Consider the following 26531-nt stretch of genomic DNA (forward strand, 5'->3'; position numbering starts at 1 on the left):
TGCAAGTAGCAATGTAATCTTGTGCAGCCAATGTGGAAATCAATGTATGCACCATTTTGACGTATCGATACCACTTCTGGGTATATACCCAAAGAAACATAAAGCAACGTACAACGCGTTTGTTGCTGTACTAGTTGCAATACTCAAGAAATAGAACCGGCCTAGATGCTTATCAACAGATGTGGGATAAAGAAAATGTAACATGTATACACAATGGGCTTTTATACAGCCATAATAACGAAATTGTGAAGAAAAATGGATGCACCTGGAAATCATTATATTAAGTGAAATCAGGCAGACTCAGAAATCCAAAATTTCTTGTTTTCTTTAATATGTGGAACCTAGATTTAGTTTGTGCAAAGTAAATATTAACATTGTCAAGCATTGTAAATAAATATTCTATTGACTATATAAAAACAGATATAAAGTAGGTAAGAGGGGGCCTGGTAACATACGCCTGTAATCATAGTAGTAAGAAAACCTAGGTGGGATTCAGTGGTTAAGAACACTGACTGGTCTTCAGGAGGACCCAGATTCAGGGACCACCTGGTGGCTCATAACTGTCTAACTCCTGTGCTGGGGATCTGACACCCATAGCAAAACATCAATGCACATAAAATTAAAAATAAACAACTAAATAAATAAGAAGACTGAGGTGAAAAGATAGAAAATTTGAGGCCAGCCTAGGCTCTGAAGCAAGCCCTGTCACAAGCAAGCAAGCAGAGCAGGGTGTGCAGAGCGGCATCCATCACCTGGAGGGCTGCTTTAAACAGATTCCCTTCCTGCGTCCTTCCATCCTCCCATGCCCGCAACTCTCATGCCACAGGTTCCCATAGGAGACATAGGGTTGAGAGCAGGACGAAGGCAGGCTTCCAGTCCAAGTCTTGGCCTTGGGGTAGCTCATGGTTTTTATCTGCCCTTCGAGTGGGTGGATTGGACACAGACCCTCTACCCAGGACTGCTGTAGCGCCATCCCTCTGACTTTGTGGGGAAATGCCCACTGGCAGGGAGCTACACCTCCCTAGTTATGGGGGCAGGAACCTTGGATGTCAGTCCAGCTCTATACAACTCAGGGAATGACAGGAAAACAAAATTAATTGGCAACCCCAAGCCCTTGTTTCTGGCTCAAAAAATATGTCTTTGAAATGGTAATTTTGACAGAGTGCTAGTTCTGCAAATAACATTGTATATAAAACTGATGACCGTGTAACTCGGCTGCTGCTGTCTGTTAAATAGCTCTTAAACACCCCAAATCTCCTTGGACCCTTTGAAGGTTATTTGAAACCTACTTGTGTTTTTATTGATTAAGTAAGACAGCATTTTTTCCACTGTATTCCTTGGCAAATAAACTTATTTATGGACTTATTGCATCCCCTGAAAATGTTTATATTTCAATAGTCACTTGATACCCCGTGAGCATGGCTGTGACGGAATCCAAGTCTAGACTCCTTCCTTTGCTGATCTTTTTAAACTAAAAACAATTTGTTATTTTATGTGTATGGGTGTTTTGCCTGTATGTAAGGAGGCTAGAAGAGGATGTCAGCTCCCAGTAACTGGAGTTGCAGGCAGTTACGAAGCTCTGTGTAAGTGTTTAGAATTAGATCCAGACCCTCTGGAAGAACAGCTAGTGCTCTTACCCACTAAGCCATCTCTCTAGCCACCGTTGCTCATGTCTGGATTCTTCTATTTCTGTTTAGGCTCCAAGCAACTTGTTTCACAGACAGTTACAGAAACTAGAGACCAAAGGGTCCACTCTGTGCTTAAGAGCTTGCTCCATGAATTTGGACAAACCCACATCCTACTAGATCTGTGCTCTTGAACTAGTCGTCCATGAGAAAGATCTAACCTACCTAATATTAGCCAGTGAAGTAGGCATCCCCATCATTTGTACAGGGCAGTGCGCATGTTAACAATTATTATTATAACAATGTAAGTATCTATATTACATGTAATCCCTAGTTCTCTCACCATAAAATAGCTATAATGAAGAATAAAACTAATAGTGAGTATTCATCACTTTACCTGGGAAGCCTTCTGAGTAATTGCCTTCAGAGGAAATGTCCGGTGTAGCCTGCTTTGGTATTGCTCTGTTACTATGTAGATTGGGTTAGCCAGAGAGATCAAAGGCCTGGGCAGTGGAACCAGCACTGGGATTCCTGGGGAGAGGGCAGAGAGAATCTGGTGGATGTGAATTGTGCCAGGTGGGGAGGAGGGTGGTGGAGGCACCAGGAGATGTATCTATGCAAAGGATGCTGGGAACAAAGCTCTCTGCTGCTGAAGCAGCTGCTCTGCTGGAGCAAGGTACCCAGAATAGCCGAGAGGAAAGCAGAAGTTTTGCTTTGCACTAAGAATGTTCTTCCCCTCCGGTATTTTCTCTGGAGACCTCAGTGAAGGTTTGGATTGCTTCCAATTAATTTTTTATCTGCTTAGCCGCTGTTTCTTTGAACACAGCACTGAGCTCAGACTGGGTCATGAAGCAGCCATCTTTATCTCATTGGCAGAGGAGTTGGAACTGCACAACCCCAGGTGCTGAGGAGGGATGAGTAAAGGATGAATACAGAGAAGGTGCCTAATTGACGTTGGCAACTGTTTTTAGTATTGTGTTTGTACTGTCTCTGTAGCCAGAGGCTGCAAGCAAAGGTCACCAGTGGGAGTATGAACAGTTTTCTGGCAAGCAGTCACTACAATGAAAGCTCCATTATTCTCTGTGCAAACTGGGAATAGCAGCCATGTTATTTTGAGAAGCCATCAAGTCAGTGTCCTCCAAAGCGCAAGGCAGACAAGTACCATAGCATGAGCTCTTAATAGTGGGTGCTAGACACAGAGCCTAAAAAGCAAAATCTGACCTTAGCTGTGATGTATGACAAACATACTCCACGGGGCCTCAATTTCCCTATTAGCAAATGGAGATTATGTCCAAGGTTCTGTTAGAGATTTCTCTTCTCTCAGCATAGAATCAGCGAAAATGACTGGACAGACATTCACTGCTTGCAAAGCCCTGGCCTGGAGCTGTGAAAGGTTTGCAGAAGCAGGAAGAGAGGTCTTGACTTGAAAGAGGCACTAGTGTGGCTTGAGGGATGATGTAAGGAGAGGTTTAATGAAAGTCAGCCTATACTAAGTTCTGTATGTCCAGTCATTGTGTGATGGCTCTGAGCCACTGTCAGATGGTATAAACCTGGGGTGTGACTTCCAGAAACATGTCATCTTAGTGACTTCGCCTACTGTTTTAGTCTGTTTTCTAACACAAATCTAGGTAGGAGAATATCTGAAACAGTAATTTATCACAAACAGGAATTTACTTGACTCGTTGTTCCGAGGGCCGGGAGGACTAAGATGGTGGTGCTGGCGTCTGCAGAGGGACTTTGTATTGTACCACCCTAGGAAAGAGAGCAGAGGGGAAAGAAAGAGGAAGAACAATTGAAGGCCAAACTCGCTTTTATGTGAGCCTATTCTCAACAGCCAACCCACTCACTCATCTACTCATTGGGGCACACCCCTGGTGACCCCTCTTGTTAGGTCCCACTCCCCAACATGTTGCCATGGTTTAAATTCTAGCACATGAACTTCGAGAAATACATTGAAACATAGCACCTACAAAACAAAACCTCGATCACAGCAATACACAACTTTCCCATGTACTGCCAAATAGCATACCAAATGAGTCCCATCTGCTTCCAGAAAACATTCAAATTGGTAGGAGTTTCTGGAGCCCCTCATCTCTTTGGTTCATTTCTGATGATACCCACCCTTGGTTTCAGCTGACAAGTTGCTGATATTCAATGTCCACCATCCTTGTGTGACACACATGACATACTGCATACACTGGATGCTGAACTAGTAGAAGGCCAGATAGAGTATTGTGCAATTAAAGAAAAAAAAAGCAATATTAGCTCCACCCAGATATCTGGAGATCACTTTTCATCTTCAGTTTTGTTTAAACCTACTCCTGAGTGGGAAGGCTGTGTGTATTTGATCCAAGAAAAACCTTCCTCTCAACCCAGAAGGTAGAAGCCACAGCCCACAAAAGCTCTGAACAGCCTGCACCTAGGACTCATGCTAGGCATCCATGCTGGTGCCTCAGAAGGTTTCAGTTGAATTCCATCCAAGGACAGTAATGTTAGGTATAGGAACTGCTCAGAGAGGTGCAGGGGTGCCTCCCACCCCCGCCATACACTGGGTGGCAGTGTCTGCCCATGACATGCTTCTGCTGAGAACCCAGGAAGGAGGCACCTGAGAAACGTTTACTCCAAGTTGTGGCTTCCTAACTATCTAGACAGCAGCCCACAGCATTAGAGCAAAAAGCCTTGGGGTGTACTGACTCCACTCATTCCCATGTTCTCGTAGGGGTGGGAGTGGTAATAAAGGCCTAAAAGGGAAGAAAAAAGAAAGTGGTAATAAAGCAAATTCTCAAGATAGCAATCAACAAAAATTTCCAACAATGATTTTATGAGTAGTGGAAGTTAAAAGAATAAGAATTCACATCCAAGTTTTAGAGTAGGCGAAGGTCACCATTGCAAACTTTTAACCCACTCTAGCAAGCTTGCAGAAGAGGATTTTATAAAAGGATGTCAAGTAGCAGGGTCATTGCCAAGATTCATTACCTAGTAGTCTCTCTTCTTCCCCTGGACACTGCCTTTCAGTTGGGAGTCTGGCCTGGATGTCCCCAGATATGGATTGGCTGGGTCCTAAATGAAGTAGGTTGGCACTATGAATTCCAGTTCCAACCTTGGAGACTTGGGACTCCTAAGGAGAGAGTCCCGGGCATAGGAAGGGTGTTCACAAAGTTCTGGTTTTCTGGGAAAAGCACAAATACCTTCTCCACTAATAAGAAACCACCCTTTTTGAGAATGGCAGGAATTCCAGACCCTGGGTGAATACCCAGGAGTTTTGCAGTATTGTTTGGTGGTGATGGGGCCCATTCTTCTTTGCAGAGGAGACGATTTGTGTTCTTAGCACTCTTATTAGTGCCTTTTTAAATTAACATTTTGTTCCTTATTCGTTATAACAATAAAACCACATGGCTATGTTACTTACCTGTAAGAATCAGAATTTGGATTCATTTTTACAGATCTTTGGAAATTCTTGCTGCTTTTACCGGAGCAGGGATATTTATTTATTTACTTATTTACTTATTTACTTATTTATTCACTCATTCATTTATTTGGTTTTTTGAGACAGGAATTTCTCTGTGTATCACTGACTGTCCTGGAACTCACTCTGTAGACTAGACTGGCCTCGAACTCAGAGATCTGCCTGCCTCTGCCTCCCAAGTGCTGGGATTAAAGGTGTGCTCCACCACCACCCCACTTCTGGAACCCTTTTTAAGAGCCCCAAAAGTTAGGAGTGGTCACACATGCCTATGATGCCAGCAGTTAGGAGGAAGATTGAGCTTTCAAGTCATCTTTGGCTACATAGCAACTTTGAGGTCAGCCTGGGCTGCACGAGACCCTGTCTCAAACAAAACAAAAACATGGAAATTACAGATGACTCACATGAGCAAGAAGAAGGCTTAGTTCTTGCCATCAAGGAGCTTCTGGTCTACCAAAAGGAATTAAATAATAATATAAGGACAAAAAATGGCAGTAAAGTGTATATTTAACATGCATGAAACAAATACATTCCAGCAGAATAGCATAAGTAATTTTCAAATATATCTGATAAGAAGTTAATATTTAGAATAATATGAGCTGGACGTGGTGCATATAATGCTGTAATCCCAGCATTCAGGAGGCAGAAGCAGGAGAATGGTTGCAGGTCTGAGGTTCACACAGTGGTAACACATCTTTCTTCAAAGCCCATGCAATTGTATTGCAGCCTTCCTAAACTGAGGTCTTCCCCGGACACTTTGGCTGGCTGATTTGCAAGTGCAGAGTAAATGTGAGGCAGAATAACTTTCAACAGGGAGTGGGTTTGCAAAACAAGGCACAAGTCAATAATGTTCTGTGCAGCCATGTACAGTAATTACTATAAAGCAACTGTGACTACATTTTCAAGTGCCTTTGTGATTAGATTTTAAATACAATATGGAAGTCACAATTGAATTTGTATTATAGTAATTACTAGTGTACTAATTTCCTGAAGGGACTATATGCCAGACTCTGTTCTGCTTGCACTTAGAACACTTCTGTTGCATTTGGTTTTTAATTTCCCTATACACCCAAACCAGCTCAACAGTGCTCCCAAGCACACAGGCCAGGTGCTAGGAGACAATCCACTGTGTCTGGGCACTGCCACCAGGTGCAGTTTCTGCTGCCATCTGCTGAGGTGGGAGATGGTTAACCAACACTCAGGACCTGCCCTGGAAAGTGTTTCTGTTGTTTATCTGTTTAATATAATATGTAAGAAAGTGTATTTCATGACTTACAGCAGTGTGTTAGCATTAGAAAAAGAGAGGTTCAGATTTTGTGACTGATAGTCTCAAAACCTCAGCTTTATGTTCTACTACAAAAAAGAACAGCTGACGGCATTTTGGGTTGGATCTACGGTGCCTATCATAAACAGAGTGATTTGCCAGTCATTCCAAGACCTTAGCTTAGTGGTAGGGTGTTTGCTTTATCATGTATAAGGCCCTAAGTTCAGTCCTCAGTAGTACAGAAAGAAAAAAAAAAGATTCTTCAATGGCATCATTTTCGTGATTAACTTATAAAATTAAATATTTTAAGATATTGGCCATTTGCATATTTAATTTGATGAATTGTCTACTCTGCCTCTTTTCCTTGTTTATCTGCATCTTGGTTTTACAGTGTGTTTCAAAGAGTGAGTTCATTATAGAAGGCTGGAGAGATGTAGATGGGGGTCTGTGTCCCCCCCATCCTAATCCATGTGACTTATGCCACCTTTCTGCCTCAAGACACTTTCCCTTGCTTAAAGGAGTCCATCTTTTGAATGGCTCACCTGCCTGGATGGCTCTACCTATGACTTCCCACAAATGATTTCTTTCTCTTCCCATTTAGTTTCATTCCTTGGAAGGCTGTGGCCATGACCAGTCTGCTATTAGAGGCAGTTTTGGTCAGTGTGTGCCTGGTATACTGGAAGATGCCCCTTCCCAGTCTGTGTCATAGTAGGCCTGACAAATAGTTGTCCTTTCTGGAGAAAGTACAGAAGTCTAAGGGACTGCTTAGACACAGGGGTTGAATCTTGCCAAGTCCCATTTCAGCGGATCTGAACAGTTCAGCTTTCCCATCATGGAACAGAAGGGACATTGGCCACAGAAGTTGAGTATTCTTCTGTTGCAGAAATTCTCTTGGTAATTAATTCTCAACAGAAAAGTCATTGAAGAGAAATGTGTTCAGTCTTAGGATTCTCTCATGACTCGGAGGTAACAAGGTTAGTTCTAAGTCTCAAGAGTGAAGCACAGAGGTGGGGGACACCATCTGACTGCAGAGACATCTTCCCAATGCAGCCCAGACCCCCTATCCCACACACACACCATGAAAAAGTAGGCTGGGATGGCCTGGAAGACCTGCCCTCAAGGTGGCATACCGTTTGGGCTGTGTTTAGTGAAAAAAGGAAATCTGACCTGAATTGCAGCTGTTGGGCCTTGTTTTAGATCTGTAACCCTGTAAACACACGTAGCTTCCTCATCTGGAAAGGGTGGGAGGGGGCACCTTGTCTGTTCTGCTTGTCTCTTGGAGTCCAAGTGAATGCCAGAGAACTTCTCTTTTGTGAGATGCAGGCATTGGGCCTAGTGCCTGGATGGATATCTCTCTGAGGGTCAGAACTGAGTACCATTTTGCTCCAGAGAGATTAGAAGGACCTGTGCATATGTAGTATATTGCTGTTAAGCCTCATCTGGTCCCAAGCTCTGATTCTCCTCCCAAATGCTGGATTGTATGTATGTGCCACCAGGCCCAGGTACATGTGTCTTTTATCCTGATGACTGAGGCAAGTTGATTAGTGGCACTTCCCGGGTCTAATACTTCCTTCCTACTGGTTTTTGTTGGCTGTTAGCTCTTTATTAGACAGGCAAAATAACACAGCTTCACAGAGTTAAACAAATGCAACATAAAAGAGTGGAACACTTCTTTGTATCATTAAACAAATATTCCACAGCATAAACGTGTGGAACACATCTTAAACTAATATTCTACTGATGGGCAGTAGGACTTTCAAATTTTTCCCAGAGTGAATTTGCTCCTTGGCGTCTTTTCCATATAACCTTAGCATTCAGGCTTCATTTCAGATCCTTTTCTTGCTGTCTGGTACTTGGATAACACAGACAAACATTTCTAACAATTGAAAAGCATACATGCCAATTCTATAGCCTTGTCTACAGCCATACACATCACCCTGTGCCCTTCAGAAAGTCTATTCATCTCTAGGTAAAGCAAGATGCTTGGGAATCTTCCAAAAGAAAGACTGAGAAGAACACAATTCCACCCCAGGAATTTGACTCCTGGGAGACCCAAGGGAATTCACTTAGACCATCTGATTTTTTTTGCTTTACCTGTATAACAGGAATACTAGATCCTGGCCTGGCTGCACTCACTCACACTGGTGTGGGGATAAAGGGCACAGAATGGAAAGGAAGTGTTTTTTTATGTGTATTAGGGAGATGCAGGAGGCAGTCCAGGGTGTTGTAACACTCGGTGACAGCATCAAGTTCAGCACAAGTTTGATGTGAGCCTGGGCTGAGCTGGAAAGAACCTCAATGGTTAGTGTTAGAAAGAGCTATGTGTGACATGTACAGGGTCAGTTAGTGCCCTGGTGGTACCAGGGGGTTGGTGTCTCTCTAATACTGCTGCTCAGCCTGTATAAAAGAATCATAAACCTCTCCAGACCTCTGTTGGATCATGTCACCCCATCTGTCTGTCTTCAGTAGAAACAGGAGCAGTGTCAGATTTGGAGAACCTGGGCCACACCTCGCACCTGCCTCTGCTCTGAGAGCTGTAGCAACTCCAGGTTGGACTCCAGGTTGGTCTTGTCTGTTGTGACAGTTTTGTGACTTCCCTCTTCAGGCAGCTGCCTCTGCCTGGCTCTTGCACTCTGCCCTCCCAAATTACTAGACCTTCCAGCAGTTAGAAATCCTGTTGGGGGTGGGAGGTCAGGAGCCATGAAAAAGGAGTTTGCTTGTCACTGTAGGTACTTGCTTTTTTTTTTTTTTTTTCCTGCCAGATGTGGTACATCTTGGTGTTCCTGGCATCAGACTGGTGGGGCAGCAGGAAATGGGAAATGCTAGTCTGGTCCCTGGGAATTCACTGGGCATTATTCTATTGTTGTCCCACCCAAACCTTGCTGGTGCCAGCACCCTAGGTGGGAGAGGGGAAGGGCATTTCTAAAGCAAAGCCAGAGTGACAGCCATGAAACCCAGTAGGTTCCTAGTCCCATGGAAGCTACACCACCGTTACAGGCAGTTTTATTGATGAGCTGTGGGAAGAAGATGCGAAGTCTTTCTTCTGAGTTTCCATATTTGGATGCATCAAGGAAAGAAGGTTGTGTGTTTGGGAGGTATCTTTAGGTGTGTCCCTCTAAACAATGGCAGTCCCCAAGGATAAAGTTTGCAGCTGAGGGATCTGTGCATTCTCCCTTTTCCTGTCTGATCCAGTATTAACTTACTGGGCAGTAAATTCATTTCTGAACTAGCTTGCTTATTCCAGAGAGCAAAAAGGAAGTCAGTATTTGCTTTTTCAACAAGGCCACAGGTCACTTGACCCGAGTCCTTCAACAAACAGCTGGGAAGCGGACTGCACTGTGCTGAACTCAGCTCCATTCCTGCAGCTTGAAGTGGGCCTCCTGGGAGCCCAGTCCTTCCTGCTAGGGCTCTGCAGAGTGGGGGGTGCTTGAGGAGGCTGATGTGTACACAGCTTGCTTCCCAACTGCCTGTCTTCTCCAAGAAGCCCCAGATCCAGCCACTGCAGTATGAGCAAAATAAAAGAAACACTTGAAGAAAAATGTGGAAATGGAATTAATGAGATTGTGTTAATGTGTGCCTTGCTAAGCCGGAGTCCTCCATACCCCATTTCCTGGTGGATGGAGAGTAAGCCTGGTTAAGAACTCAACAGGCAGAGACTTTTAGGAGTGCATCTCACTTTGGTACCCCAGCCCCAAACCTCCCTCCCTCTCACTGTTGAGCTGATGCCTCCAGTACCACTTGGAAAATCGGGGTCCTTGGATGGGGAATGAAAGCTCTTCTCTCATCATGTGATCAGGGCAGGGTCACCCCAGGTATGGGAGGCATTCTTTTCTCTTTTGGAAAGAGGGCCTTGACTCTGCCAGGTGATCACGAAGGGACCGGTGGGGCTGCTCTTTGGTATGCTACCAGGCTAAATATTTGACTTTCTAAGGTTGAATTGTCCAGGAATTCTGTGGCAGCAAGGCTGTGCATTGAGCCAGGCTCTCTTTTCAAGGAAATCCAAGGTGCTGTTTATTTTGGCCTGCAGCCTGTTCTGTGATGAAAAGCGGCATTTTTATTATTGCAGAATAAAGAGGGGTTTTGAAGAGAACAAAAATGCAGACCCAGGTCTCAGTTTCAGGACTAAGGAAGGAAAGCTTTCTTTATATTTCGACTTGAGGTTAAATGAGGATTGAAAATGGCGTCATAAAAAGAATAGATGTGGATGGGGGAGGGAGGGAGGGAGGGAGATGTGCAGGAGTTGGGCTGACCTGAGAAACCACTTCTCACACGGCCTGGCTGCACAGGGACCGTCATCGCTGACACTGACTGTCTTGGCCCTTTCTCCTCACTGTCCCTTAAGTTCCCAAGGACACTTGCCATCCTGCTCCTAATTAACCGGGGAACTTGGAGTTGGCCACACAGCCTCTGGCTGCCTCTGTGTCCTCATCTATAATTTAGAGCCAGCTCCCAGGCTGGCTTGCTTTGAGGGAGGGCATGAAGTGACACCTAGTGCTTGGCACCTGTTCTTTTCTTTCCATGGGTTCCGTTTGCAAATGGATAAGCTTGTTCCCTCTTTTACTCGTTTAAAAACCTTGCACAGTATGTCCAACACATTGTAAATGTGGGGAGTCCAGGTGATACAGGAATGCATCTTGGGAGGATTCTGACCTTCAGAAACTTGCTGATAAGGAGAGAAGAGCCAGAAAGAGATAAAGCCGTGTGCTCTCCAAAGGTGAAGAATATAATGAGCCAGCGAGAAAGGCTGGGCTCTAATTGGGGAATCCTTGAGCCTGGGACAAACCCCAGACAACAGCAGCAGATGATAAAAGATCTTCAGACTGGATACAGCCTAGCATTCTGGTTTTAAAATGCTGTGTATCAAAGTTTAAATGCTCTAAGACTGTTGCGGGATTTAAAGGGAGGGGGGGACGTCCGGCAAAGCTATCCTCATACTCATGTTGTGTTCAAATACGTGTGGTAGTTATCCTTTTCCACTTACCTAACCATCAAACGCCTGCCCGACTCCAGGGAATCCCCCTGAGCCAAACTCCACCATGTGTACTGTAAGAATCAAGAAGTGGACCCAGCTTGGGGGGTGGGGGTGGGGAAGGAAGGGGTGAATTCCTTCATTTCCTTTCTGTGTTTTGAGCCCTTTAGAATGAAAAGTTGCAGGGCCCTTCCTCAGAGAGCTGGCTTTCAACTCCACTTAATATCTGTAGCTTTGACAAGATTAGTCTTAGTGGATGAGAACCTTAGAGGCCTCCATAGAGTTTTTCATCCTGAATCAGGTCCAATGTGTGTGGAAAAATCCCCTGAAGTCATCTGAGTCCACCTTTACTGGGCCGCATTCAGAATTCTAGCCAAAGGTGATAACTAATGTCCCCAAGTGCTGGTTAGGGCTCACAGCCACAGGTCCAGCTACACGTGGTGGCATCTCACCTTAGTGAAGCAGCCTCAGGGGACTCAAGCAGTCCTCCTCCTTTTCATGAATTGAGTAATAGAGGAAGAAATATCAGCCAGAAAAGATCCCCTCCTGAGGAGACAAGGGACAGTCACAACAACGGTGAACTGGGCTGGCCCATGGGACAAACAGGTGTTTACAACCATGTAGCCCTGGCACTTGGACTCAGCTAGGTTGGAGCCTGGGTTGTCACACTTCATCACCTGCTGGTTGTCACTGGATCACCTGCTAGTTGTGGACCTTCAAGCTTAGCCTCCGTCTTCCCTATCTGAACAATGAGAACGATAATCCTACTGGGTTACGGTAAGAACTATATGAGATAATTTTGAGTATGTTAAGTGCTTCCAACCCCACCTGTGGCTCGCTGATGGCTCAGGATGTGGGGGAGCAGGAAGCAGAATAAAGATTAAAATGGTGGAGGAGGAACAAAAAAAATATCACTTCCCACTGTGCACCCTCCCCTGCTTGCCATTTCACCCCCAGAGGCCGCAGGTAAGGAGTCATGGGAGAGGCAGGACAGTCCTTTGCCTAGGATTGTCCACTTTACCACAGGGCCAACCCTTCTTCAGCCCCAAGTTAGGACCTTCCATGATTTTCCATTGTTCTCATTCAAGGCCACTCTTAGCTCCGAGTCCTGCCATCACTGTGATCTGGCTTGTCTGTTGCAGCTCTATTCCCTTCCAGAGTCAAGGGCTTGGTGGTCAAGTGCTCGTGAACTCCCAACCAAGTGCAATGATCAGCATTGGCATTTTTGCCAGAGTGTCTCTGCTTCCACAAAACATGTCTGCCCTTTGAGGCTCAGCCAGACAGCAGAGGGAGAAGCCCCGTGGCAAGTGTGTGTAGACTGTGTGAAGGATCCCAGGTAGAAAGCAGGGACCAGGCTTGGGAGACACAGACAGCACTCACAGAGTTTATGTTACACTTAGTATTGGACAATCCTGAATCACCTGGCAGGCAATAATATCACTGGCTTTCACTTTCTACCCTCTGGTGTATGTGTGTCCCGGAGGGTCATTGTTCCCAGACCCTTCCCGATTTGCTAATCTACTGTTCTCTGTTCTGGCTATTACCAGCACATTAAAATTCCTAAAACCACACTGCTGCTGGAGATAATTCACTACTTTTTTTTTGGGGGGGGGTTGAGACAGGGTTTCTCTGTGGCTTTGGAGGCTGTCCTGAAACTCACTGTGTATACCAGGCTGGCCTTGAACTCACAGAGATCTGCCTGCCTCTGTCTCCCGAGTGCTGGGATTAAAGGTGTGCCCTACCAGCACCTGGTGATAATTCACTATTCTAATGTCAATTGGCTGATAATCATAAAAAGCCAGTTTCTGGGCCATTTATTGTAAAGGGATAGGAGCTAGAGAGGGTCCTAGGAATGGATTAAAACTTGGAAGATTATGGTCAAATCTTAAGGTTGACTAATTCAGAGTAAAGACAGCATTCTTCTTGGGAAGTTCCTGATGTCTTCTGGCCAGATGGGTTGAACTTCCTCTTGTTCTTCCCATGGTTATAAATCACTGCTAAGTACCAGCTCCTTGCCAGTCTTGACATTATCTCGTCTGTGTCTTGGATTTGATTGCAATGCCTTAAATCACCTGTAGGTACTCCATTCCAGAGTTTTCACAAAATGGATTCTGTCCTTTTTTCCCATGGCCTTCTTCTAGCTCCATCAGCTCTCTGCTGAGAGGCTTTGTAACCATTTGCCTAGCCTCGGTTCCCTCATTTCCAAATGAGGGGTTGAACTAAGTGCCTCTTTTAGTGTCAGCTATCTCTAGCATTCTGTGAAGACACACCCAAAATCAGGCTCGGGACTGTCTGGCTTTTAACTTTCCACATTGGGAAGCTAGTGTGTGAACATCCCTAGGAGAAAGGAGGGACTGAGTGTCACTTTCTTCATGCTGTGTCCTCAGCTTTAACTTATTCTAGTCTTGGCATTGCTAACTGTTTCTTTTTCTTTTCTTTCAGAACTCTCCACGGATTGCACAGACTCAGTGGATAGGAGGTGCCTGAGAGACTAAGCCCTGTTTCCATATGATGGAGAAGGCAGATGGTAGGCAGGCCATGTTCTGTTCCCTGGTTTAAAGAGTTAGTTCTTTTGGAAAGGGTTAATCACCACCAGTCCCTGAAATGGCTCTGTAGAGGTCTGTAGGAGGTTGGGTCTCCAAATGGGCAGTGCTAGGGGCCCAGAGCACCTGCTTCAGGTGTGAACCATGGTGGTGGGGGAGAATGAACGGGACATCTTTTTTGCAGGGGGAAGGGGAGTTGTTATTTTGGTTTTTGAAGATAGGGTTTCTCTACATAACAGCTCTGGCTATTCTGGAATTCACTCTATAGACCAGGTTGGCCTTGAACTCAGAGATCCACTTGCCTCTGCCTCCTAAGTGCCTGGATTAAAGATATGCACCATCACCACCTGGTGAGAGTGAAGTCTTGTGAAGTAAAAAAAAAAAATTAAACATGTATAATTAAAATATTTTTCTCTCATCCACCTACCAAGAATGCAATAGAGTCTCCTCCCTCATCACCTTTTTCATTTTTAAAAAACAGATGAGGGAATAAAAAGGTTTGTGACTTAAATAACCTTTAAGTTTTTAAAGGTTTATTATTTCTCAAAAGATTGTGGAAGTTAGTTGTTGGGGGCAGTATTCTAGTTTAGGCTGGTGTGGCTGAGCTCTCCTCGACCCATTCTTGTGATCTCCTAGATGGCTAGGCGGGGGCTGCATGATTTAAAATGGCCTGTTAGTGCACCTGATTGTTAACTCCTGGGCCATCAGTAATGACATAACCGCATGTCACTCATCATCCAGGATGATAGCAGGGCATATTTCCACATGGAGGCAGTGGAGTCAAGCACAGGGATAATAGACAAGTCTCAACAGACAGTCAGTATTCACATTTCTGTCTGTGTCAAGATTGTTGGTCCCTAACCCTCAGCCAAAGCCAGTCACAAGGATGATACAAGGGCCAGGTGGTAGAAGAGTTACTCAGGGGTGGTATAATATTGGACATTTTTTCCAAACTATCTATCATATATCATCTACAAATAGGTATTAATAGAGTATCTCCCAGGCTTGGTACATGTTAACCCCACTGATTGAGAATAAGACCACTACCACAACTTAAAGCCAAATTTGAAGCAGGCTTTAATTAAATACTAGCCAGGTGGATGCACTCTGTCCTGGTCCATACCCAGTTTCCTGGAAAATGGTTCCAAGTCACAGTTTTTGGTGGTTTAAGTAGGAAAACCCATAAGTCATTGCATTTTCCATCAGGTCCAATCAGGGGCAAGCATACATCCTGATGTATTTCCTGCCTGTGAACCTCCCGCCCACATGCAATCAAACACATCTGGTGCAGATGGGTCAAACAAACTTCTTTAGGGGAATGAAAAACATGTGGCTTGTTATCTCCCATAAGCAATGGCCTCCAGCATTTCAGGAACTGTCTGTCCTTGGACAAGGGGCTTACAGATCAGAGACATTTTTATTTCATGGATCCCTTGGTCATAATAACTAAAACTTAAAATGTAACTTTGGCTCTCATATACAGAAGGAAGCAAGATGCTGCACATTAACAAAAAATAAATAAATAAATAAATAAATAAATAAATAAATAAATAAATCGCCGAGTGATAGCTATCCAGCACAGTGAATGCTCCCAGAAAACATGCTTCAGGTGACAGCCTAGATGCCTTTTTCCGGGTCACCTGGTATCAGGAAATGGGAGAGCCCACAATCTTTCAATCACATGGCCCTCACTGGTGGCCCTTCTTAGTGGCAGGACGTAGGGCTGGAAGTCAGCTGCACCCCTCCATGTTGCTTTTTTCCAACTGCATTGCCCTTTATTTCAGGAGCCTGCCACTTCCGGCAGAGAACTGCTCTTCCAATGCATCCCTGGAAATGGTCCTGGCTCCACCTCCTCAGATATCACTTTCTTTCAGTGATTCAGCCACCCCCACCCCCAGTAACTCAAGAAAGGTGCCCCTTCCTTTGGGTACATCCTCTGGATCCTGACTTCTTCTGTTTCAGACAGGGTCTCATTGTGTATCCCTTGCTGTATAGACCAGACTGACCTTGAACTCACAGAGATCTGCCTGTCTCCTACATCTGCCTCCTGAGTGCTGGGATTAAAGGAGTGAGAAATCAGGTCTGCACTAGCTTGGATTTTCAAAGAAGTTCACTCAATATCCTTCCTTTCCAGCTTCACTTTTGGCCACTTCCTCTTAGTTCTGTTTTCCCCATTTCCTTCAGAAACTGATGACAGACATTTGAGCTTTGCTTTCTCTCTTTACCTCTGATTGACTCACTCACCTGCGGTCCTTCATTCACTTAACCTTTGAGGCAATGAATGACTGTTACTGCCTCCTTCTCCATCCCTTTCCTACCCATCCCCTCCCCCGTTTGTATGTGTGGGCATCCATCTGTCTAATGGCTGTGTTTGCAGGTTTTTTCCAAGTGCCTACCAACTATCTTTGCTTTTAGAGCAAGACAGTTCCCGGTACCTCTGAATCTTTTGTAGCTTGCTTTTTTTTCTTCTCTCCCTGATTCATTGTCCCAGTTTTCTTTTTCAGTTATTTGGGGGACTTTCACACACACACACACACACACACACACACACACACACACACACACACACACGTACATACACCACCAACCTCTAATGCTCAAGTTGATGTGTGTGTGTGTGTGTGTGTGTGTGTGTGTGTGTGTGTGTGTGTAGGAAGATGCCTCTTAAACCTCTCACCTCTTAAAAAATGATGTATGTATTTATATGCTTATGTCTGAGTAAGCATATGCTCTTTGGGTGCCCGTGGAGACCAGCTAGAGTTACATTCAGTTATGAGCTGCCTGACAGAGGTGCTGAGATTGGAACTCAGGTCCTGTGGAAGAGCAACAAGCACTCTTAATTGCTGAGCCATCTCTCCAGACCCATAAACCTCTAACCTTAGGTATCTTCTCAGTCTCGGGCTCCTTTGGCTCCCCTTGGCTCTCAGCTGAAAGATTTTGCCTTTCAACACTGTTTCCTACTTGATGTCATGTATTCACGCTCCAGATCTTCTCCAAGAAGCCTCTGGGAAAATCGGAGCACTTCTACTGCATAGAGGCAAGAGACAGAAGCAATAAACAGTGCAGCCTCCCCATTAGAAGTCTCTGCTCTGGGTCATGAATGTCCCCACTTTGGACAGCCTTCTCCTCTCTGACTTGGCTCATCCTCCTAATCCAGGATTCTTCTGAGTGGGCCAGTAGGCTTCAGAGTTCAGTTTAGGAAACTAACAGAAGGAATAACAGAAAATGGCCACACTCCTATAATTGCAATGTGTCTCCTTGGGAAGTGGGCAAGTTGGGAGAAAAAGTTGTGTGGGTAGATGGAAAATTCTGTGGTTATGTGGAGATATTTGGGTGCCAGAGGCACGCACCCTTGTCTGCCCCTTTGTCTACCAGAAGTCTAAAACTCAACAAGGACCATGATGTGAATTAGGAGAAACCCTCCCTGCTCTCTGCTGTGGTTATAACAATCACCCGAAGGCCTGTAGATCTACTTAGCAATAGTGGTGCAGAGACTTCTTGTCAAGTTGGCTTCATTCCATTCTTTAGGGACACCTATGCATGCAGAGAGCCACTGGGCAGGCGTGTAGCACTGCTAGAAGGAGGAGCCATCAAGCACACAGCTCCAGGCTGTGTACTCCAGCAATCCCATCATTAGCGCCTTCTGAAAGCCTGCCTTGTTCCCTCCACTTTACTTTCAGTTTCTCTCATTTAGATTATATCAACAATCTCTTTACTGGTCCCAGGCTTCTGATTTATCTTTCTCTTAGTCCTTCACAAGAATGTTCATTCTGAGGCATGCAGGATGTCATAAATTATAATCCCAGTGTTCCAGAGGCTGAGTGAGGTAGAAAGATTGACAATTCAGAGCTAGCCGGGACTATACAGTGATACCCTATCTCAAAAACCAAAGTAAACCAAAGCAACTACAGGAACAAACAAAAAACCCAAAACACCTCTTCTAGAAATTTGAACAACTTACTCCTTATTTAAATCCTGGTAGTGAATCCTGTGGCTTAGACATACAAGTTTCTTCATGATCCAGCTTTTCTTCACTTTCCCCATTTCATCTTCCTCCCTTTACTCTTCAATCCCATACATTAAATTGTGGCCATATAAACTTTTACCCACCACTGGTGTGCTGTGTGAGCTCACACCTCTGTGTCTTTGCCATTTCCCTGACTTCTACCTGGAGAATAACTGCCTGTTGCTACAGTTCGGACCACCCTGAAACTTAATGGTTTCCCACAGTAATTGATTACCTGCCCAGATTTAGCTGAGAGCTCCTCGTTTGGGGTCCTTCCTGTAGTCAAAGTCTGATGTTTCTTTATACCTATGCCTGGAATTTGGGCTAAGGTGGTTAGGGCAGTCTTTTTCTTTCTGTCCCTCCCTCTCTCTATCTCTAGATAACTTCTCCTTCTCTAGATAACTTATATGAGAAGCTACTTAAGCGTCATGACATCATGACAGCCTCAGAGACATGGTAGTTGGCTTCTCAACATACATGCATTCTGAGAGGCCCTGGTAGAAACTACAGTCTCCTTCAGGCCTAACTTTAGAGTTCTCTTAGCATCATCACCGCCATGTTCTTTTGGTCAAAACCTCACAAGCCAGCAGAGATCCAAAGTTGTGAAGAAATAGAGCCCCTCTTCTTTGTGGAATTAGCGTGCTTGTCTAAAGGGGCTAAGAGTTGATGGAGCCATCTTGGAGATTAACTGCATACAAAGTCTTTTGTCCTCTTGTTCTGGCAGATTCCTATTTGCTCATATAATATTCCTTCTTATGTCACTCTTGTGAAGTCTCCCCCCATTAGCAAGGCAAGTCTTTCCTTCATATCCAAGAAAAAACTTCCAGAGAAAGGGGGAAGACTTTTGTAGACAATGACCAGTTACCCAGCACATTGCATTGTTTGCTGCTGCTGGATTTGATCATAAATCCTCTGAGAGAAAGGCTGTTACTGACTTATCTTTGTGTCTCTAGAATGTATAGCTCAGCAATTGATACATGGGTACTCGGTAAATAGTGACTGAGGTTTATGCATTGAATTGCTGATGAGTTATATACTTTTGCACTAAAACTCGGCAATCAGTCAATCTCACTGAATGTGTGCAGGCCTTCCTTCATTCCCAGTGGTGAGTCACATATGTTGATCTCCATCAGTTCTCTACATTTTGAGCTTCCACAAAAATAGTAATTATAATACTGAGAAAGTTTATCATGCACCAAGAATGGGACTGGGTATATCATATTCATTATTAATTAATTAGACCTCACAATAATCTTACATTACCTATGATTATTCCCACTTTATAGAGGATGAGTCACGGGGAAGCTGAGTAGGTTTCTCAAGGTCACAGAGCAGAGTATAGACTGGGCTCCAGTATTCTCTTTTGTTTTTCTGGTGATTTTGTTTGGTTTTTCTTTTGAAACAAAAGCATCCCTCTACAGCTCAGGCTAGCCTGGAACTTAAACTCCTGCCTCAGCCTTGAATGCTGAGGTTACAGATGGACACCATCATACCCAGCTACTTTGCAGTCTGTGTTGCCTCACAGTGTGCTCTCAACCCATGTCCAGAGGTAACAAGGGTGTCATATGAAGAGCACCAAAGGACTAGTTAACCTGAAAAAAAAAAAGTATCTGTGCAAGTCCCAATGGCTTCAAGTAGTCGTGGGGTTGACAGGTTCCTCTTGTTTACTGTAGCAGTCAGGAGGGAGATTGTTGGTGCCCTGGCTTACAAAAGCCTGGCTCAGTCTTCCCTAAGAAGACCCACACATCTATGAAGATATATGTCTGTCTTCTTTGACATTTATGGGATCTCCTCCCTTGACAACTGTTTCACAGTCCATGAACAGTGTGGTATTTCTTCATTAGCATGGGCTTTTGAAAGAGAAACTCACATTGTTACCTTTTACTCAGTTTTCAGGGGGAACGAAAACTGGGCTTCCATGATCACCTGCTCCAGTTCCTGTGGGTCTTTAGGTAACCAGAAGCTTAGGCACCCCAGGAGCTTAAAAAATGCAGGAGTCATCAATTATCAATATCTTAACCTTTTTGCAAGATTTCCTGGAACCTATTTGAGGCATACCGGTTTCTTTTTGAATGCTGAGAAAATTGTGAATTTCGTTCTGCAGAATCTTCTGTGTCCATAATTGTCAGTTGGTACCCTCCTCTGACAAACTGCTGGACTTCAGTTCAACAGCTACATGATGTAACCAAGAAAAACAGTGTGAGACAGTTTTGTTTTCCTGCTCATGATAACAACTAAGATGGCATATTGAAAATAAAAAAGCACAGACGTTGACTAAATACACATTGATTTGATAAGGCAATATCCCAGAACAGGCACCAAGTCCACATGTTCTGCAGCATCCTTTGAAGGCTAGAGCATCAGAGAGAAGGCTCATAAGGTAATGTGAGGTCAAAGTCACAGACATTCAGCCCCATTTTAACTTTGTGCTTCTTTCTTTGTCTCCTATCTCGCAGCCAAGGATCAACCTTCCCAGGGGGACGAAGAGAAAGATCCTCCGAAGAGCCACCCTTACTCTGTGGAGACCCCATATGGCTTTCATTTGGACTTGGACTTCCTCAAATATGTGGATGACATTGAGAAGGGACACACCATCAAAAGGATTCCGATCCACAGAAGAGCCAAGCAGGCTAAGTTTAGTACTTTGCCCCGAAACTTCAGCCTTCCTGACAGTGGGGCTCGAACCTATGCTGCTCCTCCCCAGCAAAACTGGTCTCCAGTGGTGCCCAGAAAGATATCTCTGGGGATCCAGGAGCAATCCCAGTCACTGCCGCTGGGTGATGTCCCCCAGGCCTCAGGGCATGGCAGTGAGCTGAGCTATCACAGGAAGGTCCTGTTGGCAGAGGGTATGAGGCAGGTGGAGGCTGGTGCTCTGGAAGACGGTGGGAGTGGACGGCCCCAGCTTTTAAGAGCATCCAGCATGCCTGCTACCCTGCTGCAAAACCGGGCCCCTGATGAGCCCAGCCTGACCTCAGGTCCTTCCACACTTCTTGCCCTCCCTCTGCTTCAGGGTGAAGGCAGTGCCTGTGACAGGGCCTTTGACCCTGCAGAAGGGTTCACAGGTTTCCAAGCATCAACCCAATCAACAGACAGAGGGTTGGGAGAGCTGGAACCAGCAATTCCAGAGCTGGTCTGGGAGGGGGTTGAGCCTGAAGAAGGTGACATAAAGGCTTCAAGTCACCTCTCTCAGCCAGGTTCTCCCTCCTCAGTCCAGAATGTACCCATGGTTCTAGAAAATATGGGAATTCAGCACCAAGCCAGAAAAGCAGAGGTGGTGTTAACTCCTGGCTCCTCCACACCCAGCCCGCCCCCTCTGCCATCCCCCATCCCTGAGAATGAGCTCTCCCTGGAGGAAATTGAGCTCAATATCAGTGAGATCCCACCCCCTCCTCCCATAGAGGTAGATGTGAGGTGCATTGGTATCCAGGTAACAGAGGAAAGCCTGGGCCTGGCGGGGACAGACACCAATAGTATCTCCAGCCTGAAGAATCAGTTCTCAGCCCTTGAGGACAAGTTGTCAGGGAGAACAGAGGAGCTTACCCAGGTCAGAGCTGCCCTTGCATGGCAGCAAGAGGAGACCAAGGCTAGGGAACAGAGGATCCAAGAGTTGGAGTGCACTGTAGCCCAATTAGAAGAAAAACTTAGTCAAGAGAAGGCCAGTGATGCTCTGGACCGGACTGATGCCACAGTGAACACCGACCCTCTTCTTGAACTCATCCCCAGAGAATCATGTGATAAAAACATTGGGGTCAACCTGCTGAGAACCCCAGATCCTGAATGCTGGACATCTACAGCAGAGAGGAATGGCTTCCCATGGGTCCAGAATAGTCACAAGCGAGGCCATCAGAGCCCTGAAGGGCCTGTGCTGCCACCAACCCAGCTGTCACTGTCAAGGGGACCTGAGCAGGTCCTTGCCTCGTCCTTATGCAGCTGCCTCTCCATGGAACTCAGGATTGAAGAAGATGTCTCTGAGCAGGAGAGAGGCTCACAGGTGGGGGCTGAGGACTTGAGCAGGGTGACAGGAGCCTCTTCCTGGAGCAGCACCAGAGAGTCTGCCTCAGTGATCAGAGAGGAGGCCAGCTCAGAACTCCCAGGGGCAGAGCGTCCAGGAAGGCCTGCAAGTTCCCCACAAGATGCCACGATCGGGCAATACGTTAAGAAGATCCAAGAGCTACTGCATGAGCAGTGGAACTGCCTGGAGCATGGGTACCCGGAGCTGGCCAGCGCCATCAAGCAACCTGCTTCCAAGCTCAGCAGCATCCAGAACCAGCTGCTCAGTTCCCTCAACCTGTTGCTCTCTGCCTACTCAGCCCAGGCCCCAGAGCAGAAGGAGCCACCTGCCCAACCCTCCGCCACCCCTCCACCGCCACCGGGTAAATGCTGATGCCTGGGACCTACTTCTCCTGTACACGACAAATTGTAGGGACTAGGGGTTTTAATTATGAGTATGTTTTTGAAAAAGATTTTAATATCCTCAGGCACTCGAGGGAATAAAAACTGATCTGTGGAGGCTTTGTTGCTGGATTGTGTCTAGCTGCAGGGCTTCCACATACAGTTAAATAGATAGACAGGTCACAGAGATACCCAGCATGGAGGGAAAGCCATTTGCCAAGCCATAAGCCTGCAGCACCGAGTTTTCCCAGAGGGTACCTTGCCTTCAATGCATTATGCATAGGCCATGTCAAAGACCAAGAATGGTACTTCCTATACACTCCTCCTGGGCCTTCTTTTTTTGCTTCCTTGGCTCTCGCAATTCCCACCTTCCTCTCTGGCTTTTCACATCAGGTTTTCTCTAGCTTGAATTTGAGGGAGCATTATAATGAGACCTGAAATAGTTCATTTGATATTTGAGACATAAGAAAATGAGGGAGGAATGGGTGTGAGGGGGGAGGGCAAGGAAGGGGATGGGAAGGAGGGAGGAAGGGATGCTCATATATGGAAGTTAGCCCTTACCTCAGCAGGAATGACTAAGACACCACACACACTCTTCACTGTTGAGCAAAGCTGAACCATATAGTGCCTGCCTTGGAGAATACAAGTCAGCTCCCTGTTACAGGTCACAAATCTGCTACTTTCTCACTTTTCTGCTACTTCTAGATTTGCTGTGGGGAACTGTCTTCCATGCCGTTACATAGCACAAGATTTGTGACCCGGTTCACGTATCAGTCATGAGTCCAATGTCATCACAGGTAGCAACTTGCACAGTATCCGAGAAGGACTATTGAGATGCCTCTGAGTAGAGATAGGTATAGACCGCCATCCAAAGACCTGAGTTCTGCCATACTATTCTGTGTGCAAGTTTGAGCCCCAGATTTCCCAGCTCCGAGATAAAGACAATGCTGACACTACACACATGGTTCTGAGAAGTGTTCCAATAGCTACTCTGTCATCCACATACAAAGAGTGACATCATTCCTAGGGACAGTTCTACAAACACTGAACACAAGGGCCTCTGACTAACAGCCCTAAAACATCTAGTCTTCATTATCTGCCACCTGCTTGTTTCTCCCTTCTCATATAGCCATATCCCCTTTAAGCAAGAATCCTAGTCTGGCCGCCCTAAGGTCATTCTAACCTGTGATATTGTTTGTGTCTGCCTAGAGATCTCTCCATCGACCAGCCTTAAATCCATAATGAAAAAGAAAGACTATGGCTTCCGTGCAGGAGGTAATGGGACCAAAAAGAACCTTCAGTTTGTTGGGGTTAACGGTGGGTAAGCATCGCTTGTGAAGCTTGGACTGCTTTCCCTGCTACCTAACCCACTGTTGTCCTTAGCACCCTCATCCTGGGGGACACATGAGCATCTCATTCTTCTGCAGGGATTCAGTCTCCATGGCCTGTTGGATTTGCACATGTCTGACTCCTTGGCAGCTGCGCTGGTCTGTTCAAACCTCTACTTTTAATGGCTTGTCCTGGTCTCCTCAGGACCCACCTCCAGGGGGCTTGTGGGAGCTTCAGGGTTTCCGGGTCCTTTGAGGAAGGTCCCTGACTTGAGCATAACACTGAAACTAGAACAAGCTTTGCTGGTTTCTTGATCTTCAAGTTTGATCTCTTTGTTTATTTATGGTGCTGAGACTTGAACCCTGGTCTTGTACACACCAGCAGGTACTCTATCTACCATGACACCCCCAAGCCCAATCCACTTATCTTTTTCTTCCTTTAATGTACTGCAAATGAAACCCAAACCAGCTAGTCCATCGAAACAGAACATGAGTCAAGCCTTCTCTAGACTGGGGGATTTGAGTATTAAATATGGTCATGTGTCATCTAGAAACAAGAATGCATTCTGAAAAAGTCATTCTTGGGGATTTTATCACTGTGTGGACATCAGAGTACTGCATAAGCAAAGGCATCAGTGACATCACTAAGCAATATATGATCTGGGGTGTTTGCGGTTTGTGGTTCAATGGTATGCTCCTAAATTGTACCTGATGCATCCTAAATTGGTCATTTTACAAATGTGCATTAAAATACAGCTATATGCTTGGTGACAAGGTAAAAAAAAAAAAAAGAGGCAAGTAAATCCTAGTTGATACCTTTAACTCACAGGTAAGTCAAGAAACAAAGAGAGCCCGGTAAAATGGCTTAGCGGGTAAAAGTGCTTGTCACCAAGCCCAAGGACCTGAGTTTAATCCCTAGGACCCACAAGATGGAAGGAGAGAACTGACTCCCTAGGACTGTCCTCTGACCTACACACACACACTGTGATGGGTGTGTGTGTGTGTGTGTGTGTGTGTGTGTGTGTGTGTGTATGAGAGAGAGAGAGAGAGAGAGAGAGAGAGAGAGAGAGAGAGAGAGAGAACATAAATGAATAGATGTAATATAATTCTAAAAAAATAAGGAAGGGGGAACTTCTGATTGGCTATTCTCTTGATGAGGAAGTACAGGATGCTACAGAAGCCTGAAGGAGTTCTAGCCCATACCTGAAAAGGCCCTGATGGCTTGGCCGTCTTCCTTTCTTCCTCTTTACCTGCCCTGCCCAGAAAGTCTTCTCCTGGCCATTTCTCAGTATTTGGAGCTCCAGAACCATGGTGCTCAGTGTGGCTGCACATCAGGGACACCAAGCTTTGGAAATTCTTGATTGCAGTTATGGAGCCTGGTGCAGTTAGTTTGGGGTACAGTCCACACACTGAGAATGATAAACACTCCAAAGGTTCTGGTGTATAACCAAGGTTGAGAGCCTATATTTTACACCCCCCCCCAACACACACACACACAGACACCACACACACACACACACACACACAAGCCCAGGATAGCCTCATGCTCAGTTCTCCTTCCTTAGTTCCCTGAGTGCTGAAATGGCAGGTGTGTATCACTGTGGCCAGCTGGAACCTGTGTTCAAGTTGAAGTAAGTCTTCCTCCCTTTACTGTCATTTTATTTATGGCTATTATCACTTTAGAGCCTGTGTGGAGCAGGTATTGAGGGGTTCACCACTGTCAGATGTAATCTAGGCTGAAGCAGCGAGGCTAGGGGAGGACTCCTGGCCATGCAGAGAAGTGAGGCAGTTCAGGAATCTAAGGTGTATGTAGGGATGCTAACCTAGACTTGAGTGTCTCTCTGGATTGAAGAGTAGGTTGCAGAAGCATGTACTGGTGTTGACATGAACCACTGGCCCTGGTCAAGAAGGATGAACCAATTGACTTTTGTGTCTTTTCCTAGCTATGAGACCACTTCCAGTGAGGACACCAGCGGGGAGGACAGCTCCCCTGAGGACGTGTCTGACAGTGAGACTGAGAAGAAACGTGATTGCTCAGAGCCCAGACAGGGCAGAGACACACATCCCCCCCGTGAGGCTGGGCAGGATGTCCCCGAAGGCACTGGTAACTCAGGCCAGACAAGTGGGTCTGGGGAGGAAGTCTCTCATCTGAGGCCTGAGAGGTGAGTCACATAGGTAGAAATGGGACATATGTCCCTCTAAAGAGGGGCGAGAGCATATTTCTCCTTCATTTAGTCCCATTGTGTGTGCGCACCTTTCCCATCTGTTCAGCATTTTGCTGAGATTCTATTTTGTGCCAAATGTGACCCCAGCCCCCCGGATTCCCTGAGGAATAATCCAAATGCATTTTTGTTGGCACTGTAAATAGGACAGATTTGACAGGTATATTAGGAATCCTCTTAGTAGTCCCTGAAGGTAAAACTTCCTACAATCTTTGCTTTGCAGATGTGGAAGCAAAAGCATTGGAAGGTGAGGGGATGCCCCAAGTAGGGCAAGGGTTTGAGCCCAGAGCCTTCTGACTTTTGCAGTTTCTTCTGCCAAAGCCAGAGTGCTGGGATTTTGTGGCAGTAGCACCACACTTGCAGTTCCTCACTTTGACCATCAGGGTCCTTAATTTACAGTCACCTTAATGTCATCAAAGCAGATAGGTTTGATCTGAGGACTGTGTGAAGAAACGCTGTGAAATGCCCCCACAGAGGAGGCTCTCGATACATAGAAATAGGCCAGTTACAGCCACGGGCATCACCTCTGCCACCCTCAGCCCGGGTTTGGAGGATGGAAGAACAGAGCTGACTGAAAATAGGCCCACAAGGCTGCTCCATTGCAACAGCCCAAGCTGACCATGCTGTTAAATCTCTATGAGAGAAGAGGTCCTCACAATAGTGGGACAAGTGCCTGTCACTGTGACACCTCAAACTCACAGCTCCTCGTATTACCAACT

At 45.6% G+C, this 26531-nt stretch overlaps 1 protein-coding gene across 2 annotated transcripts in view; it reads left to right on the forward strand.

The window, feature by feature from the left end:
- The first annotated feature begins 13832 nt into the window (after nucleotides 1-13832).
- The window catches only part of Kank4 (KN motif and ankyrin repeat domains 4), a 29264-nt gene continuing 16565 nt past the window's right edge, over nucleotides 13833-26531 (forward strand). The window contains exons 1-4 of one of the 2 annotated variants that reach the window (XM_035438953.1): nucleotides 13833-13848; nucleotides 20327-22243; nucleotides 23472-23583; nucleotides 25534-25752. In XM_035438953.1, the coding sequence (XP_035294844.1) occupies nucleotides 13833-13848; nucleotides 20327-22243; nucleotides 23472-23583; nucleotides 25534-25752 (2264 nt within the window). The remainder of the gene's footprint in view (nucleotides 13849-20326; nucleotides 22244-23471; nucleotides 23584-25533; nucleotides 25753-26531) is intronic. The other variant, XM_035438954.1, reaches the window with a different exon arrangement.

The sequence above is a fragment of the Cricetulus griseus genome, chromosome 2 (assembly GCF_003668045.3).
Source record: "Cricetulus griseus strain 17A/GY chromosome 2, alternate assembly CriGri-PICRH-1.0, whole genome shotgun sequence".
Lineage (NCBI taxonomy): Eukaryota > Metazoa > Chordata > Mammalia > Rodentia > Cricetidae > Cricetulus > Cricetulus griseus.